Source organism: Cupressus sempervirens, chromosome 6 (genome assembly GCF_028749045.1).
Source record: "Cupressus sempervirens isolate cs-2001-9-10 chromosome 6, ASM2874904v1, whole genome shotgun sequence".
NCBI lineage: Eukaryota > Viridiplantae > Streptophyta > Pinopsida > Cupressales > Cupressaceae > Cupressus > Cupressus sempervirens.
The window spans coordinates 247,599,262-247,619,587 of record NC_143123.1 but is presented as its reverse complement, the minus strand read 5'-3'; the positions used below and the strand labels follow the sequence as shown (position 1 = coordinate 247,619,587).

The following is a 20,326-nucleotide window of genomic DNA, read 5'->3' as shown; positions in this document are numbered from 1 at the left end:
TCAAATTTGCCGATTCATCGCCGATTCATTGCCGATCCATTGCCGATTCACGATTCGATTCGGCCTTGCCGATTCCGATCCGATTCCGATTCACGTTTCTTTGGTTTTAATTGAAACATAATAGTCAAAATGTTGTGCAGCAATGTACAATTCTAGGGTCCATCATTCATCTATTTTAGTTCAATGAAAATAATTGAAGTATTATTTGTTGAAGAGTAGATAATGTTGCAAATATTATACAACCCTTTGGATGTTGATATGATGATGGAACTAAATGCATAAATTAGCAAGGTTTCTTTTTGAAAATTTTTATTTAATATTTTCACATGTTCCCAACACTAATTTTTCTTATAAATCTCACATCTACCAGAGAAATCATTTATCAAACAAGAACAATTTATGCTAGGACATTAAGATTTGTCCCTAGTATCACTAGTAAAGTCCTACTTTTACAAATCTCTTTGAAATCATATCAACTGTTGAAATATTCTGAGATTTATTTTATTAAGTGAAAATAATTTCAGTAGACTTATTTTGCTGGTGCACTCATGTAGCTTTTGGAACACTTTAAACCTGAAATGGCTTGGGAAAGAACGTTACAAGAAGAGGGAAAACAACAACCAGGACCAAAAGATTTTTCATATGAGAAACTAGAAGCAAAGTTGATTGAAGAATTTTTTGATCAATGCTTTGCACCAAGGTAAGCAATGTTTTGCGAGTTTAATAGTTTTTTTTTTTTGAATTAACAGTTGTTTATTTAATGTGTATGGATAATGTTTGATGATTAGCTAAATAGCAGGACTTCTTTTATATGAATTCTGAAGGGACATTCTGCTTTTTGGTTTTAAATTTTAATTGGCGAATAAAAGGTCTTAAAACCCAAAACAATTATTTAAGATCACATTTACTTTATGATCTATTTTACAGGAACGGACAAGTTCCACCATGTTGATGCAATGATAGTTGAGACTAGGACGGCCACGGAAGTGATTCCATGTTTATGTACTTTTATAAGTTTGTTGTTTTTTCAGCTTGATGTCACAGTTTTGTAATAGGATTTAATAATAATAATAAAATATAAACAATTAATCATAATAAAATAAAATAAAAAATAAAGTATAATGTAACAAAATGAGAAGATAACTTTGATATATATATATATATATATATATATATATATATATATTGGTGTATTTACCACCTTCAAACAAAGATCAATATAGATTAATTATGAGAATTTGTATCAATATTAAGCAATGAAGCCATATTGATATAAGTGATTGATTGATGGTGAATATAAGGATTATCAAGATTGAGGAAGCAAAGCAATTGCTAAGACAGCTAATTACAGTGATCTTAATTTTAGGAGCATCATCTTATTGAAGGATGGCAAATTATTGACGATAAGATTACATGTGAGCAGTATAGGCAGGCTTACATAATGATATCAATTGATGTTTTCCTAAAGGGATATGAACATGAGTGGTGAAAGGTAGTTAATAACATATTGTTAGAAGAAAGTGATTTTAATATCAATGTCCTGATGCACTCTTAAGATTTTGATATAGCTGCATGTTGTAATATTGTCCAATGCAAGAATAATATTAAATCCAGCAATTACAGTTATAAGCTCCATGAAGTATTGACGAAGACTGAGTAAATACAAAATTTCCTTAATAAAGGAAGAGGTAGCAATGATTGTTTTGTTGGCAACAGTTGGAGGTTAGACAAATCACTTGATAAGAATCATTAAGATAATTAGAAAGTAGGGTTGTCTTCGACAGGCATGTTACATAGGAGATTCGGTGCATAAGTGATAATGTCATGTCCCCTTTTTAGCGACATAACTTTAACAGGGAATTTGCCTATCATCGACTCTCGTAGGCAAATGATTATGGGAAGAGGGTCATTTTTGTCTTCCGATGATTACAATTTTGCTCTCGAAGAATAATAATTAAGTGGGGCCTACTCGTTCTAATATTAAATTAAGGTTGTACTCTAACTTTATAAAGTTATTTATTTAATTTTATAAAGTTTAATAATTGAAGTACATCATAAAAGATGATTCCGGAAAACTTCCAGAAACTTCTCAGCGAAGTGAATAAATAGAGGACATAAGGCTCCCATTTGGACAAGCAATTTTGTGGTTTCTACTATTTTTTTTCATTGGAGCAATTTGTGGTCTTCGGTCTGCAAAATTTCATTAGGTCTTTGGGAACGAAAACTCCCTTGGATCGGCATAACTGAGGAAGTGAGATATCTTCTGAAGGGTTGCTCATTGGAGATGGTATTCAGCCATTTCATGGTGGATGAATTAGAGAATCGATTTTTATCAAGGGTCTGAAACTAGCAAGGAAGGCGAGGCAATTTGTTCCAATCCAGAAGGGCACTATCTAATACTGGGTTCACTGCAGTTTCGAGATTCAATAGGGATAATTTTCGCAGGCTGACCTCTCCTGAAGCCGTGTTTTTCATAAACAATAATTATGGAGTTCCTTAGAGCATCAACAAACACGTATTGAACCACCTCATCACGGGCGAAAGTCTTGAAGATTTTCTAATAAAAAATCGCGAGCTGGGTGTGAGTTGCGAATATCCGCGCCAAGACTGGAAGCAGCTACAGCTTAAATTGTTTCATTTATTGGAATCGGGACTGAGGGTTTCGAATTAAAACATGAGTAGTTTGGAGTTCGCCCTCCACAGTGATTTCCGAGTTGACTGTTATAGACGGCAAGTGAATTCGCGACCTCTATTTCGTGCAGTGCGATTTCGCAGATACAGACGCAGCGGATTCCGTCGGGACAGGGGTACGAAGGGAATCATAGCACCAATAGTCAGATGAAATTATCAAGACGACTATTATTATAAACCCAGCTGTAGAGAACGGTTTTAAGGAAAGCCTGTACTGATCGGCATTCAGTTATCACAATGGAGGCGATAATCCCAGGTTTTTAATGATTACTTGGTTTTTGATATTGTTTTCCGTTTGGGCTCTGTCACTCAATTATTGAACTGTAATGAATATTGTAAGAATTTGATTACAATGAGATTCTTTCCTGAATATTGTTGGTAATTCTATCTATTATTTTGTGCATTTCGCTGGAGATAATACAAATTAAAAGTTACATGCTAAGTATTTTACGAATTGTTCCAATCCAATATTGATTTTTTTGGTGACCCATTTAGAGAGGGTTATCTCAGATAATCATTGGGTGTTGTATCTAACTTATCTATTAAAAATGAAGTTGTGCGGTTGGTAAGGAAATGGTGAATGGACATAGGACATGCCCTGTAGCACTTCAACAAATCATGTCAAATGTAAGTATAAGAAGGCATTCACAATCATATGAATAAGATTATGAAACATTTTCCTTTTGTATTTTTCATCCATATTGGCAGTAGCTTCTAATGGCAATCCGTGAGTATATTAATGGTATTGATTAGGAACAGATATATATACATATATACAGAAGATTTGGAAGGGAACAGTAGCAGGTCGAAGTGGATCTTGAAGTAATAGAAGAGGAGATTAAATAAGATTAAATATTGAATTTTAGAACAAGTTATCGGAAATCAGAGATAATGTCGGGGATATTCAAAAAGAGCTGGATCGCGAACGTGCTATGAGAGCTCATCTGGAAAACCAAGTTGGTAACATTCCTGACAAACTTAAGGAGTATGAGCTGGAACTCTATCAATTAATTAAAAATAGTGGGCAGAGGTTGGAGCTAGTTACTTCCAGTTTAAGTGGTGCAATGACTAGTTTGGGAAAGAAAAGTAATGAAGAGATTATGTCTCCAAATACTGTTGGTGCAAAGAGTCCAGGAGGACCAAGTAAGAGACCTAGGCAGAGTATGAGGAAAAAGATTACTGAGGCACTTGAGGTTTCTGACTCTGCCACGGTTAATATTATCTAGAGTATTGCAAAGGTAGGTAAGGAGGTTGAGAAGATCATAAAAAAGCTTCTATAGGTGCTTGTCATGGTTGCTGGTGTACTAGTTGCTGCTTCATGCTGTTTTGCTGGTTCTAGTTTTATTCCCAATTTTTTGTTTAAGCTTTAGGTTCTAGGTGCTTGTAAAACCTAGGTGTGTTTTCTATTTGGATTACTATTGCAGTTTTAGGTTCCTATAAAACCTGGTTTTTTGGTGTTTTTAAAATTTTTTTGGTAAACTTTAGGTTTCGAGTCCTTGTAAAACCTTGTGGTGCTTAATGCTGATCTTTAGCTTTTGTTAAAGGGTTTCGAGTCCCTTCAAAACTTGTTTTTGTGTTAATCTAAAACATTGCATGGTTCTCTTGCTGTTTGCATATAGAGGCATGATAAACTATTGACATTTCATGGTTCTTTGCTCACCTATGGATAAAGTTTGCACAATACAAGTCATTATCCACATTCTTGTCATTAGTCTTCCTAAATATTACTTGATGTATACTTGTTGGGAGATGACTTTTTCTTTTGTTGGATATTGTAGGCATGAAATGCCTATTATTATGTTAAATAATAATGATTATCCATCAATGTATTGATTGTTCATAGCAAGCTTGTTATCACTCTCGGGTAGTTGTTGTGTGAGTTGGTTGACTGTTGTGTTCCTCTTGGCAATTGTTGGGTCCTTTAAATGTGTTGTGCACCACAAGGGAAGCTAACAGTGTAACATTGAGGAATCATAATCCTCGACCAACCATCTCAAGTCTTTTTCTCTATATTGAGTTCATCAACTAATAAGGATATGTTTTATCCTACATTTGGTACACATTGTCATTTGTATTATTATCTCATGTATGTAAGTTACCAGGTATAGAAGTAAAGAAAGATTCTAGTATTATAGTTATTATCTGGAAATCTAGTATGATAGTAGTTATGTCTAAAAGTCTATTTAGCAATGCTTATGTAACCAAGAAGAAGACTTTCCTTATCATGTATGCAATGACTTTGTTATAAGAAAAAGGGAGGTGATTGCATTAGAGTACACAAAGGCAGAAATTATGTTGAATCAAGGCAGCAAACTAAAGATAAACAAACAGAAATTGAGTGGAATAATATGAATTCTAATGAAAGTGACATATTTTTTATTGGAAATCCATATATTGATAGAAACATCTCTATAAATCAGTTTTGAAGAGGAATCTTTTATAGCTAATAGCTAACCTAAAAGATATTAATGAATCGCCTAATAATAAAGAGAATCAATAATATAGGAGAAATATGTAAGAGCACCAACCATGGTTATGATTGATTCCCATTATGATGCCCACTAAGTGAGCAATCACAAAAAGTAATAATTAATAAGTTGTGATATTGCTATCATGATTCTTCTATATAGTTCCCAGACCAAAACTCATCGATCCATGTTTCATTAGTAGTGGTTCCCTAAAACCCATCTCTCATGAGAATGAATGGAGCACCTAGCATTCATTTCATCTAGGTGATTCTCTAAGGGGTGGGGTATTGAACCTTGCTAGGAGGTCACCCATCCTAGCATTGCTCGAACTGAAGTATGCATAGCCATGAATTTTTCTCCATGGTTAAGACCACTTAACTTGCACTACGACATCTGCAAAATATTTAGCAAGTGATGTGCCTATTGAACCATTCACTACAAGGCCCTTTTAGCTCATTAATTGATTAGTAGGACACATTTCCCACAAGTCAAATTGTGATATTTCTATTAGCACTCAACTGTGTAGTTTTTGTAGTGAAAATCATTGATCCATATTTCAGAGGAAGTATTTCACAAGAGCCCATCTTTTATGAGAATGAATGGAATACTTAGCACTCATTGCATCTAGATGATGCTCCCATCCAACTATTAATGAGCTAAAGAGGCTCTCTCGTGAAAGGTTTATAAGGCACGATGGTCAATGAAGTTTTTGCAAATTGGTGATTGGAAAATCCATAATCAAGCATGCTTGAGTTGGAGCAATTTAGGGATGGGTGACTTTCCGGGAACGCCTGATACTTTGCTATTGTAATTTTTACTTAGATGCAATGAGTGCTAAGTGTTTCATTCATTCTCTTGATAGATGGGTTTTTTGTAGCCACTTCTCATGAAACATGGGCAAATGAGTTTGACATGAAAACTTTGAATCTTGATTGGAATATGAAAACTGAACATGTTGTGGAAAATTTAAAATATTTTCTAATTATCAATAATATTGTTACAATTTGTACTACAATGATTCATTAGAGGTAATGACAAATCAAGAAAATGATGGTAGTTTTTTTTCAAGGCAACGAATTCAGAAAGAGAGCAATCAATATTCAGATTTGGTAAACTAATTTAGTAATGAAATTAGCAAGTATGATCTCTGGGAATTTCCATGTTTAATTGAAAGGGTGGGATTGAAGCAATTAAATATCAATTAAAGATTATGCTTAGGAACAAGGATTATTTCTAAGAAGTTAAGAAGGTACAAGTGAAATATCCTTGTTTTTGGCAAGTCTGTGTAGTTGATGGAGTTAGCTCATCCTAGCGATCCTTGTGAATTGATAGGGTGATTTGGGGGCCCCAATTGTGGACTCAATATTTTTATTAAGTCTATTTTTTTGGAAGTGCAGTGAGTGGCTCTGGTAGTTTGTCTTCACCTACAGTGGATGCGGTTAATAATTGCATGAGGTCTTATTTATTAATTAATTATTAAAGTTGCATTAGTATAATAATATTTATGTTATTATATTAATGACATTAAGATATATTTCTTAAAGAGTGTGTTGGAAAGTTTCAAGTGTTGAGTTGTTTTGGGAAACTTCCACAATTTCAGAAGTGGAGTTCCTTAGGAAACTTTGGCCAACAAAGGATTATAAATAGGAGCTTATTTCATTGGAAAAAACACGCTTGAATATTTATTTGTTTTTCTTGTCTTTGTGGCTTTCCTTGAAGCTTCTGAATTATGTGCCCTTGTTGAAGTGTAATGGACATTTTAAGAATCGCTTGAGTGATATTGCAAATTGTTTCTGCTATATAACAACTTGCCAAGTTCCTTCTTACTGTTTCCCATTGTATCTAAAGGAGAGGTTTAATTCTCAGGTTTATTGGATAAAGGGCGAATCCCTCAGAGCCGCAATTTATGTTGGTAATAACAAATTGGTTTGCCAAATTCTGGCGCTTCAACTAGGTCAACGGCTGATCATTATAGAACCATATTTCATTTTGGATGAGCCTGTTATAAGACGCTAGAGGCCTGCAGGATGGATTTCTAGCTTTGGCGTCTGCAAGAGAAGCTGCAACATACTAATATAACAACTGCGATTGGACTTAGACCTAGCTATCACATCAATCATGCTATGTGATATCATTTAAGGTCTTACGATTTGATCTCCAGGCCCACGATTCACATTCCATGTTGTGCCACATCATTGTTTGGCAATCATATTGAGGATGGTTGGTAAATCCATGTTTGCTAGGGATCATTTTTGCATTGGAGGAGGTTGTGAATTGTCCTAGACTTGCGACTTTTCAGTTTAGAGTTCTGCATTTGAATATTGGCTATGATAAAGGCATCCAAATTTCAATCAGGTTTCATTGTTATTAGAAATTGGATTTAGGCTCTGCAAACATAGTCAATTCAGTTCTGGAAATAAAATTCCAGAAATTTCTAGGAGTGTTTTATGTATCTGAATATCGCCAATTTTCAGTGATTTGTGTCTTCCTTAGAGTTTGATTGGTAAATTAATAAACAACTGAAGATTATCTTGTCAGTCCATTTGATTTGCTAGGTTGGCATTAGTGGCTTAATTTTAGTTTACCATTATGTCTCAGCTAAAGATTTGTTTTACATTTTTGTAAAATAAATTTACAGTGCAATTGTGATAACAAGTCAGTATTTCATTGTTATGTGACATAAAAGATAGTTTACAATTCGGTCATTAAGACTATTTAGAAAATTGCCAGACTTTAATTATCCGAGTGCTTGCCAAGTGTTTGATTAAATGACAAATCTCTAATTTGTAGAGGAAATTAGTGTTTGTCTAAGCTATAACCAGATAGGGGTTATAATAACAAGGAGATAATTTGAGGGATGGAAATGATAATCAACCAACATCTTTTGTGGATTCTTATTCACATCCATTTGTCAATTCCTCAAGTTGAGCAACAACCTTGTTGGCTTGAAAGAATAAAACAAGTGCTATAAATCAGATTTTTTTTGTAGAATTGCAATTACCATTATATGAATCAAGCAACCATTCAGATCATAAGGTGTTATATACTATATGTTATAATCAGGCATATTAGGCAAGCATTCATACAAAATGGGAACTTTTATCACTTTGAAATGTAATGTCTCCAATTTTAAATAATATAGTTTTAATGATTAATGGCCCAAAATTTAAATAATATTATATGGACCTTTAATTATTTAATAAATTCATAAGTTTATTTGGTGTCTCGGTTGATTTTTGCATATCTTGGGCCCATCTTTAATTTTCTGTAAGTGTTGCTGCCAGCTCTATTTGTAAACCCTCAGGAGTCCCTCCAAAGGCTATATAAGTACAACATGTAGGTTGTGATTGATATGTAATTTGGATTATTTCTTTGTACTGCAAATTCTTGTTGGAATTTTGTACTGTTCGCCATCTCAAAAGTAGAAGATCTTCCCTACTTGGCTATTTCGGTCTCGATGGGATTCAACCCTCACCCTATTCCATCTTGTATTACTTTGCTTCGGATTAAACACATCTGGAGTGTCATATTTGTTTTGCAAATATAATATTTTGGGTTTCAACAATAAATTGTTACATCTTTGTGTTGGCATAGGCTTCCATGTCTGACTATTATTTGGTGCATTTAGTGAATTATATCTTTCGCTCAACATCTCTAGCTCACTCCTTTCGGCACCTTCCTCAAACAACACCGTGCCATCAAAACTTTTCCTCGGGTGTTTCCCTTGGCTACTTTCCTTTGGGTGTTTTGCTTGGGTTCGTTCCCTCAAGTACTTCCCCTCAAGATTTTTTGTTGGGAACTTTAGCTCAAGCACTTACCCTTGGGTGTGTCGTTCGGGCACTTTCCCTCAGGTGTCTCCCTTAGGCACTTTCCCTCGAGTAGTTTCCCTCAGACACTTTCCCTCAGGACTTTCCCTCATACACTTTTCGTTGAGCACTTTCCCTTTAGTGTTTCCTTCGGGTACATTCCCTCAAGTACTTTCCTTCAGGAACTTTCCCTCGAGCACTTTCCCTCGTGTAGTGTCCCTTGGGTGTTGTCCCTTGGGTGCCTTTCCTTAGGTACTTTCCCTTGGGCAGAGTTCTCCTTCTGGTCAACATTATAGTGGCATTAGAGGTAGTGATCTTGTCAACCTGCTGGGATGATTGAGATATTTTGGGATTTGGATCACATTATGGCGTGCAACAATGATGGAGAGTGGCGGTTGAAGGCACTACAAAAGATTGGCAAAGAGTTTAGTGAGGGTGTTGATCTGCTATTAGATGTATTAGAAGTATCTTTGTGTAAGGTGGACCAATTACCTTCAAGATGTATAGAGAGGATCCTTTTTCCAATTAAGGATGCCTTATGTCAACCTATTCTTTTGAGACACCGTGACAAGGAAATAAGGTTGGGAGTTGCAAAATGTCTAAGTGAGATCTTGAGAATTTCAGCTCCTAGAGCACCGTATGATGATAACACCATTATAGAGATATTACATTTGACTATTGACATCTTTTAAACGTTTGATGACTTCAATGGCGATCCATTTGGCAAGAGATTTACAATATTGGAGAATTATGCAAATGTCCAAGTAGGTAACCTGCTCTTAGATCTAGAGTTGCAAGACTTGATACATGATATGTTTCATCACTTCTTAGTCATAATCAAGGAGTGTCATGATACTAGGGTTTTAGTTTCTATGAAGAAACTTATGATTTTGTGGATTGAACAAATGGATGAAATATCCCGACCTATCATATTTATGTGATGGGTTGTTCGTAATCTAGAATGTGTCCTTTCTATGGTAGCATGTAGATTGGTTAGTAATGTTTTTAAGCATTGTGAAGAAAAACTAATATCTCATTTGCATAAATGGGAGAAAATGGATGACAATGATAAGGGTGATATATTACATAAGCAGAGTGAAGGCATGGCTACAAGGCTGCTCCCAGAGGATTTGCTAAGTCTTTCTACTACATGGGGAGTACACCAAAAAAATGTAGAGGTTGCTTGCATGAATCTTGTGAAGACAACATGAACAGATCAGGTTGTGCACATTACCAAAGTTGTGATTGAGGTTGTCCCCGTCACCAAGGTTGTGCCCATCATCGAGTTTATACTTGTTGAAAAGGCACTATCAGGCGCAAAGGTTTTATCAAACATCGAGGTTGCATTTATTTTTGAGGCTGTGTCTTTCACTGAAGCTATGCCCATCGTCATGGTCATGTTCGTCGCTAATGTTGTATGTCGGTCACTATGGTTGTCTTCGTAACCGTAGTTATTTCTATTGTTGTCACAATGTCTTTATCTATCACCATCATTGTGTCTGTTATTGAGTCTGTCATTAGGTCTGTGTCTGTTGCCATGGTTATGTCTGTCATCGTCATTGTCTCCATTATTGTCGTTGTGTCTATCACCGTCGTCGAGTTTGTGTTCATCAAGGTAGTTGTGTCTGTCTACATGTTTGTCACCGAGTTTGTGTCTATCATTGTGCCCATGCCTGAGTCTGTGTTCATCACCATCATTGTGTTTGTCATCGTCATCATCAAGTCTATGTTTGTCATTGTCGAGTTTGTGTCCGTCGCTGGCATTGTGTCCATTGTCGTCACCGTCATCGTAGTCATAGTTGTGCTTGTTGTGGTGGTGGTTGTGTATGTCGCCATTGTGCGTCTACCATACCAGTGGCTACTTTTTTTGCCATGTACTCCACTGAGGAGACGTTTGTTGTCGAGGCTACTTTTATCGTCGAAGTTCTATGTGTCGTTGAGGCTCTATTCGAAGTTGAAATTTTGTCTATCATTGAGGTTCCGTCTTTTGTTGAGTTACTATCCGTTGAGGCTCTATTTGTCGAGGTACTCATGGCCGGGGTTCCCTTTGACGAGTTACTCTCTGTTGAGGTTCCCTTCATTGAGACTCTTTGTTGAGGCTCGCTTCGTCAAGGCACCCCTCGCTGCTCCTGTTGGTGGAGTACTTATGGTTGAAGATCCCTTTGTGGACATACTCTCCATCGAGGCTCCCTTTGTCAAGGCATTCAATCATTGTCCGTACAGCTTCTCTATTGTACCATTTGGATACTATCATCAAGTCTCTTTCAATCGTGACTCCCTTCAACGAGCTACTCATGACCGAGGCTCCCTTCTCTCATGTACTCTTTGCCGAGGCTTTGTCTATTGGGAATATTCTATACGGTTTATTCAAAGGGCACTTTCCATTTAGGATTATAATATGGGTCGCTCTAGTCATGTCAGTGACTAAGTTTGTGCCAACATCAACATCTATGCCTATGACCATACCCAAAAAGATTTTTGAACATGATGTTGTGAAGAATTTTATCGATTGGCGTCATTGGTATCGTAGTAAGGGTACGACAATGTTTATATTTGAGTGACGCAAGGAAAGTTGGATGACTATGTGCTGCAACAAAGATTTGATGTCAATTCACATGCTTTATTTGTGTATTTGATCTTGGATTTGGGAGCTGATTGTGTGGATTCATTAGCGAATTGCTTGAGGACAAGCAATCTTTCAGCGGAAAGGAATTGTCATGTCCCCAATTTTTAATAAAATACTTATAATAATTAATGGTCGCAAAATTTAAATAATATTTATTTGGACCTTTAATTATTTAATTATTAATAATTTCATTTGGGGTCACGATTGATTTTTGTATACCTCCGGCACATCTTTAATTTTTTATAGGTGTTGCCATCAGCTCTTTTTGTAAACCCTTGGGAGTCCCTTTGAAGGGTATTTAAGTACGACACGTAGGTAAAGATTGATATATGATTTGGATTATTTCTTTGTACTGTAAATTCCTATTGGAATTTTGTATTGTTCATCATTTCAGAAGTGGAAGATTTTCCCTACTTGTCTATTCCAGTTTCAGTGGGATTCAACCCTCACCCTATTCTATCTTGTATTACTTTGCTTTAGATCTGGCACATCTGGAGCGCCATCTTTGTTTTGCAAATATAATATTTTGGGTTTCGGTGATAAATTGTTACATCTCTGTGTTGGTGTACGCTTCTGTGTTCAACTATTATTTGGTGCATTTAGTGAATTATCTCTCCCTCGGCATCTCCAGCCCACTCCCTTTGGCACACTCCTCAAATAGTACCGTGGCATCAAAACCTTCCCTCGGGCACCGTCCCTCAGGTATGTTCCCTCAAAAAGTTTCCTTCAAATGTTTTTGTCTAGCACTTTCTCTTGGCATCTCTAGCTCACTCACTTCGTCGCATTCCTCAAACAATACTGTTGCATTAGAACTTTCCTTGGGGCACTTTCCCTCAAGTGTTTTCCTTAGGCATTTCCCTTGGGTACGTTCCCTCGGGTACTTTCCCTTGGGCTTTTTCCCTCGAGTGTTCCCCTTGAGCACTTTGCCTTAGGACTTTCCCTCAAGCACGTTCCCTTGGGTACTTTCTCTCGAAACTTTCCCTTGTGTACTTTCCCTCGGGTGCTCTCCTTTGGGTACCTTCCCTCAAGTACTTTCCTTCAGGCACAGTTCACCTTTAGGTTGAGTTCTCCATCGGGTCAAGTTTCCCTTCGGACTGAGATCACCTTTGACCAACATCATCTTGGAAACATTACATGAAACAAGTTCATCTTTGCAAATATATATAGCGATTCAAACACAATAGTTATTAGTGAACAACCGACTAGTAGTATATTGCCTTTTCACAAAAGGATATAAGAGACCGAGTTGATAAAAACAGAATTACATGCACAAGAGTGTTATCAAGAACAACATTACTCTTATGTTACAACTTCATACATCAAATATCTCAAAGATATTATATGCATATACATTGAGTATATATTGTATCCATATATATATAATTGCTACCATGGGGGTAGCACCCTTTTTATTAATAAGAAGGTATCGATATATCAGTACATGAGATATGTAAGAGGCAACGACGTCGAAAGACCATGAAAGCCTTTGAAACTGACCAGACAAAGGAGAGGAATGGCAGAAGATCAAAAAGAGAAACCTAGGCCCGACATAGCGAAGGGATAGACATCACAAGGGACAACCAAATAGATACTGGATCGATATATTAATATCTATATATTGCTTTAATACTTGCAACTCAACATGAAAATATAACATAAAGTGCTCTATAGTCCATACTCCGAATTTATTTTTTCTCAAGATCTATTTTTACCAATATCCTCATGGAGTCAGTATCCATATCTTCTGATGATGTGTCACGCTTAGGAATTTTCATGTTGCAGCACAAGACATGCCTGTGTCTTCGAAGTCAAAAGGAAAGATGAAGTATTAATGTGACAAGGAGTTGGCACATGCAACTACATCTCAGGTTTCTTCTACCTTAGATAATGTTTTTGATACAGAGATTGGACATGTGGACATGGCTGAATTCCTAAAAAGGGTCGAATATCCTTCAAGCAAAGAGCTGAGGGGCATAAAGAAAAGTAACATTCATCTTGTATATACTTTTCCTATGGCTTCCTTGGAACTTGAGCTCGTCTTAGGATGCACTTTCCATTTCATTCCTAAATCCAAAACGATAGAAAATGCAGATAAGAAAGTTATCACCAGTCTAGATCTAGAGGTGATTGAAAAGATTTTCAAGGTTCTTCAAAGTGCAGAATGTGTAGACTTATCAAAGGATACAACCCTCTACTTGTGGAACCGGAAAAAGATAGAGTATCAAAAGCATATGAATGCATCTTACTTGACTATTAGGAGAAACAACTTTTATAGAAGGCCAAAGATTTTACACAAATCTGACTTTAAACCAGAATAAAAAGACTTGATTACCCTTCTCAGGAGAGCGTGTGACCTTAAGGAATCTAGTATATTTGAACCATGGATGTTCAAATTTATTTTCCAAAGCTATGATAATGAAGAACCCGTCTTCTAGGGAGAGCTCATCTGTACAACTTTGTGTGAATAGTTGCTTAACACAGAAAGTTCAGTGCCATTTTATATGAATTCATATCTGGTTTGTATTGCAACTATGGGATCTTTTTTAGGCTTATCGACCAAGGGACATCGCACTCTGGTTCCCATTTGGAATCACTATGAACAAATCACATTGACACAAAGTAAGGTACATTATAGGTGAATCCAAGGTGCATCCCTTGTACATTTCAGATGTCAATTTGACAAGGAGTTGTTGATCAGGAGAGTATTAGATGAAGCTTGGAACATGCTGAATCAGTTTGTTTGCATTTTTCTACAATTTCTAGCTTTCACTTATCTAAGAGTTGTTTACTTCAACGATGAGCCATATACATTACCAAGGCATTGTGCTGACAAGATCATCTTGGTGGAGTTAGCGAGGCAACTTATGTAGGTACAATCATATTGGTATACTGATATGATATGATATGATAGATTTTAATGTCGTCCATGAGGCTAAAGTAGCCTATGGGACCCACGTGATCACCACCCCAAGGTAGGAGCGAAACTAGTTTAGCTGCAGAGTTTTGGTTTACTTGTCTCTTCTTTGCTGAGGTTTGATAATCAGAGCCGTTGTTCTCTTCACTTGATCCTCCTCGAATAAGCAATTCATGCCCCTATTCTATAATATCTTTGTATAACTAGATCTGATGTCACTATATGCCAGGCAATCTTTGACAAAGTGTTGCTTCATCTCTACCGCTCCCATATTACAGAATAGACATGTTCTGTCTACCTACTCTACCTTTAGAACTTGCCATCTACTAGTTTCACATTACACCCGATGTGATCTAGTTATGAGTTGTACTATCAACAGTTTTTCTCTCCAGTTAATAAGTGCTCTTATTTAGGCCTTTTCATCATGACTAGAAGTGGGATTAAATTCTTTAATGTAATAAGATTTTTTCCACCCCATGTGCCTTGCATAAGATATTGCGAAATTTTTCTATTACAAACTACTTTATTTCTTTAATGCTATCTGAGCAATTATGGATGTTGATATCCCATTTTTGCATCCATTTGTCATTTTGCTTCATCCATGTGTTTTTTCGCTCGACAAGTTTTTCATCTACAACTAGCTTGGGCCAAAAATATGTTTCCAGATCTTGGGTTTTCTTTAAATCGCTTAGCATTTGGATCAATGTGACGACTTCTAATGGGAAGGAACACACTTCAGCTAATACGATCTCATACGGCACCATGGTCTTGACTTTAAGATTGTATGTGATGAAGTATTTTTGAATTCTTTCTTCCTGTCGCCATTTCTGTTCGGACATACTACTACGGTACTACCCCAAACTTCACATCTGTATAGAATAACTAGAGTGATCAACAGAATTTTGTGTCATCCAATCCCATAATTTCGCATTCTTACATCTATTTTGTAGAGAATATAATGTCTTCCAGCCCCCTTGAATCCTTTTTGATCTGCATGTTTTTCAATTGAGTTTGTTATGAAAATCTATGCCCAAGTATTTGTACTCCTCCACAATCTCAAGAGGGTTACCATCAAATAGGAACTTGTCCTGTATACCCCTATTATTTTTTAGCGAGAAGATCATAACATTGGTTTTGCTAGTGTTCACTTGCATTCCCACCTCATGGCAAAATATTTCTAATGCTTTCAAGTGTTCTTTCAAACCTATAGCCATTGTAGCAAGTATGATGAGATCATCTACATATAAGAGCAATCTTATCACAAAATGAGCCAGTTGTTCCCCCTCACCAATGGTCTTGTTTATCCATTCTTCTAACTTGTCAATATAGAGCTAGAATAGTGTTGGAGATAACGGACACCCTTATCTAACCACGATGTTGATGCCAAAATCTTCTAATAGCTCTTCCATCGTTTTGATTTTAGCTTTGACCTGCTTATACAATCTATGAACAACAGACCTAAGTTCTTTAGGAAATTCCAACTCTTCCATTCTGTGCCAGAGTTTTTCACTTTGCATAAGCAAAGTTTTAGTATCACTACAACAAAACCTTTTGAGATTGGGTGATATATGCTCAACTCAGTATACAACGCAAAAGACATGGAGACCGTACTTCAGCTAATTACTATGAAGAAGTCCAGATCCATCTCTGAAAACTATTGGGAGTGGATTGCTGCCACTTGGGTGCGTTGTCTCTACAAGGGCGCATAGATCTGGTGTGTATTGGAGTTGAAGGGCCTAGCGAATGCTTTCTGTGTCTGATGGAGGTGACTGGCATGAAGAAGGATGTGATGAGCTGATCGGATCAAAGTCTCGAGGGAGTCTGAAGCTGTAAGGTGTGATCATGATGACATTTAGCCTGATGGAGGTAGAGCATCAGCCACTGCTAGTTGGTGTATCTGGAAAAGGACACAAGGGACCAGCAATCCCTGAACAAACTCTTTATTCACATATGGTTTGATAATTTATAGCTCTACTGTATACTATACATGATGCTCAAAATAGTTTCTTAAAAAGCATCCTATAATTTATAGTACTGTCATAAGGTATATAAATTGCAGAAAGATAAGTTAATCCATACTGTAAGGTATGTTTTCCTTTTAAAAATTGTTGTGTTGGCCCCATGTCATGTTCTAAGTTCTAATCATTGTATCTACTACATTTTTCAAAACAGTGATTCCAAGAATGGGTAGTGAAGCTGGCACAGTATTCATGGTATTTATATGTTTACAATTCTGGTCTCAAGGATATTTACTTGTCATGAAATTGCATCCTATTCTATTTAGAGTTTGACTACTGCTTTTATAAATCCATTTTATAATAGAATTGTGATAAGTATATTGTCAAAACGTGAAGTAATGTGCCTTCATATGTAGTAACTAAAGAAGGTCAAGCGTTGATGCAATTTAACTCTTTCTTACAGCTATCCAATAAGTGTAGCAGCAGACAGCTTGTTGGCATTCATGGACCGGCTTCTTACACCCAAAGTTACAGATCCCTCTGAACGTCAAACCTTGAAAGAAAAGATGAACAGACTAGCAAACCTGTATTATGATGCTTTGGATGCCAGAAAGACGGGAATTAAGGTTGGTTTGATGTTTTGTTTATTACTTTAATCATAATCAGGGAAGGTTATGCACTGAAAATTTAATGAAGCTAAGGATGTCAACTTAGGTGTTTGAAATATTTTTGCAACTTGACAAAGCATATCATTTGAATCATAAGAAATCTATTCCAATTGTACTAGGGAAAAAGTCAATCATATTGTTGCTCTGATAATAAATCTTCTGCTATGATTAAGAACTTGATTTCCATTATTCAAAATGTCTATTTTGATGTTGTGATAAGGGATATGGAGCTTTATAGTGACTAGTCCCAGTCTCTGAAACTATAATTTTAGATTGTAGAAGGTTAAAATCAATGTTAATTTTCTATCAAATACACCTATTTATTAGTATAATTAGGAGATTATATGTTCTGCCTTGTTTGCCTTTTTTTTTTTTTTTTCTGTTTTGAATGTTTTTTCCAATTGTATTTAGATGACAAAGCTTTGACATAATAAAGTAACTTTGAGCAAATAAACAACTTAGAAATATGACAGTATTAAGAAGTACATGTAGCAGAAAATTCCACAATTTATTCTGATTAAAAAATATGTTTTTTTCAGAAATATAAGAGCAATCCAGATCATCAAAAGGCCTAAACTAATAGCCCGAATTTTATCACCTGTCGTGGATGAAGTGTGGATGGAAGATAGTTATGCACCCTAAACTATAAGCCCGAATTTTATCATATGAAAACCAAGCAAGAAGAAGATTTGAACCTGAATATCCTTTTAATAATTATATGCCCAAAGATGATGCTCCGATTTGCCAGATCTGAGCGAAGTGTTATAGGTGACAGAATCGGGTGAGTGTTGAATCCCACCGAAACCTGACAAACCAAATAGGGAAGATCTCTCACTTCCGAAATGGCGAACAATAGAGAATCCCAACTGGAATTCGCAATACAAAGAAATAATCCAAATCGCATACTTAATGACTAACTACAAGCTGTGCTTAAATACTTGTTGGGGAAAACTTTCTAAGGGTGTACAAAGATAGCCAACGGCGACACAAACTACGAAAACAAAACAAAAATGGGTCCGAGATATATTAAATCAATCTACACATTAACAATAGTTGGATTAATGATTTATTTTATAACAAGAACATTACAAAATTGAAGATTCAAGGGCAAAAAACTTGATGTTCTCTTCCACCAAGAACATGTTTTTCATCTAAAATGCTTAAATCTGCAAATATATTGGCTTGAAATCAATCGCAAGGGGGGTGTTTATGAGTTTTAATGCATCTACATGCATTGGGGGATCATGATTTTGCATATCCAAGACAAAAATGACTCAGATTTGCATTTTTAAGCCATTTTATTATTAATAATGCCTAGAAAATTGGCTTTTTCATTCAATTTTTTTTTCTCCATTTTGGAGCCACATTTTTGCATTTGGATCCATGTATTAGCATTTGGGGAAGTCGTTTCACAAGTAAAAAATAATCAATTTATATGCATTTATGAACCACGTTTTTGCAAAAATGGCTTAGAATTTTGTATGAAAAGGGGATTTTTTTTGTTGAAAAAACTCAAAAAATGGCATTTCCAGCTCATATGTTTGGATCAATAGGGGTTGTTTTTGAGTTTTAATGCATGCTATTTCCTTTGGTGAGCATGTTTTTGGCATTCTCATGTCAAATTTGACCCTTCATTACTCATTAATATTTGTTGAATGCAAGTATGGAATAAGTCAAATTATTGTTTGAGAATTCGGATTGGAGGAGAATTGGTCTTAAAAGTTTTTGATTCCTACTATTTTGGCTTTTTTATCTCCAAGTGAGTGGACATTTTCAAGCTTGGTCATCAGTTCATGCTTATCTTGTTATTTTGATGCATATTTTAGTTTGATGTTTGACACTTGTTGATACAGATGCCATGAAAAGTGCATTTTTTCTATAAAAATGATGAAAATTTTCATTTTCATACTTTTGGTTTTTTCCCAAATTCCAAATTCAAATTTGCATTTTGAAGTAACTTGCTCATTGACATGTTTGAGTCTAATGGAAAAGGTACATGTTTCTTTTGTTCTTGTTTTCATTGTTTGCTTCTTTGCTTTCTTGTTTTTCTTATTTTGGAGGAAATTGCAAGTTCTTTCCCAAGAACTTGAGCATGTTTTAGTTCACTTCACCTTTCACCTCTTCGTACAAGTGCATATTTTCATTCCATATTCGCCATTACATACCAAGGCACATTGCATCCATTCCTTTCATATGCAATTACACTTCAAGAGGAATTAGATGTAATTCTACATTCCATGTCATCACATTGCATCTCATTCTCCATATGCATGATTACATGTAATCTCACACTCCATCCACATTTATATGCAATCTCATCCGTCGTTCCCATTTACATGCATTTCCATCTTCTGAATGTAAATGCATGTTCATTTTACATGTAAAATCACTTTACATGCAATTGCATTTAAAAAACCCGATTTTGGTAAAAGTCACACTTTTAAACACCAAATTTGTCATTTGCTCACATCCATATGCATCCCAACTTGCATTCTTGGCCATACCCATGAAAGCCCATCATTGTCCACATGCAATCCACCTTTCTATGTCCATTTGTGGCCCTTTCCATCCAAATAAATATGTTTTCCGGTTCATTTCTAGCCATCATATGTGTTTCATAAGTATCTAATCCATACTTCTAGCAACCTCCCCTTGTGGATTCATCATTGTAACTCAAATCCCAATGTTCTTAAGGATTCAATCTCATTGGAAGATGTTATCATCTTCATGTTGTGACATACTCTTCAAGATATGTCAAAACTTCAAAAAAAAGATAGAGATTTCCTGTCACGAAGGCATGTTTTGATTCTCAAGAAGTAGTAATTCATGTGATCTTCATTTTCCCAATGGTTGTCCGAGACCTGAGTTCGTGTGGGAATGCGCCAAGCATTTTTTCTCAAAAATAAATAAAAAAGTAGTTGTAGATACTTGTTAGAAAGTTGTTCAAGTTTACCTCCAGACATCATTGAGAAGGTCTTCAAAGTGCCAGAAAATCCAGAATTTGCAAGTCTGACAAGAGAATTCACAACTTAGAATGAGAAAAAGCTTGATCACGTCGAATTTTCAAATCACAACTAGAATCTCATAATGGTGAATGCAATGGCGTAAAATATAGGAATCCTCTATCTCGTGATCATCATCAAGTACAAGGCCTTTGCCAACAATCCATAGGACTGATTGATTTAGATAAATAGA

At 35.9% G+C, this 20,326-nt stretch overlaps 1 protein-coding gene across 8 annotated transcripts in view; it reads left to right on the top strand.

Annotated features, from left to right (window-relative positions):
* LOC149552171 (putative RNA-dependent RNA polymerase 5) overlaps positions 1-20,326 on the top strand; it is a 282,261-nt gene that overhangs the window by 194,206 nt on the left and 67,729 nt on the right. For 6 of the 8 annotated variants that reach the window (XM_089787663.1, XM_089787659.1, XM_089787658.1 and 3 more), the window contains 2 exons: positions 555-700; positions 16,927-17,089. The exons of 1 other annotated variant lie outside the window; for it this stretch is intronic. In XM_089787663.1, the coding sequence (XP_089643789.1) occupies positions 555-700; positions 16,927-17,089 (309 nt within the window). The remainder of the gene's footprint in view (positions 1-554; positions 701-16,926; positions 17,090-20,326) is intronic. One more of the 8 variants, XM_089787664.1, reaches the window with a different exon arrangement.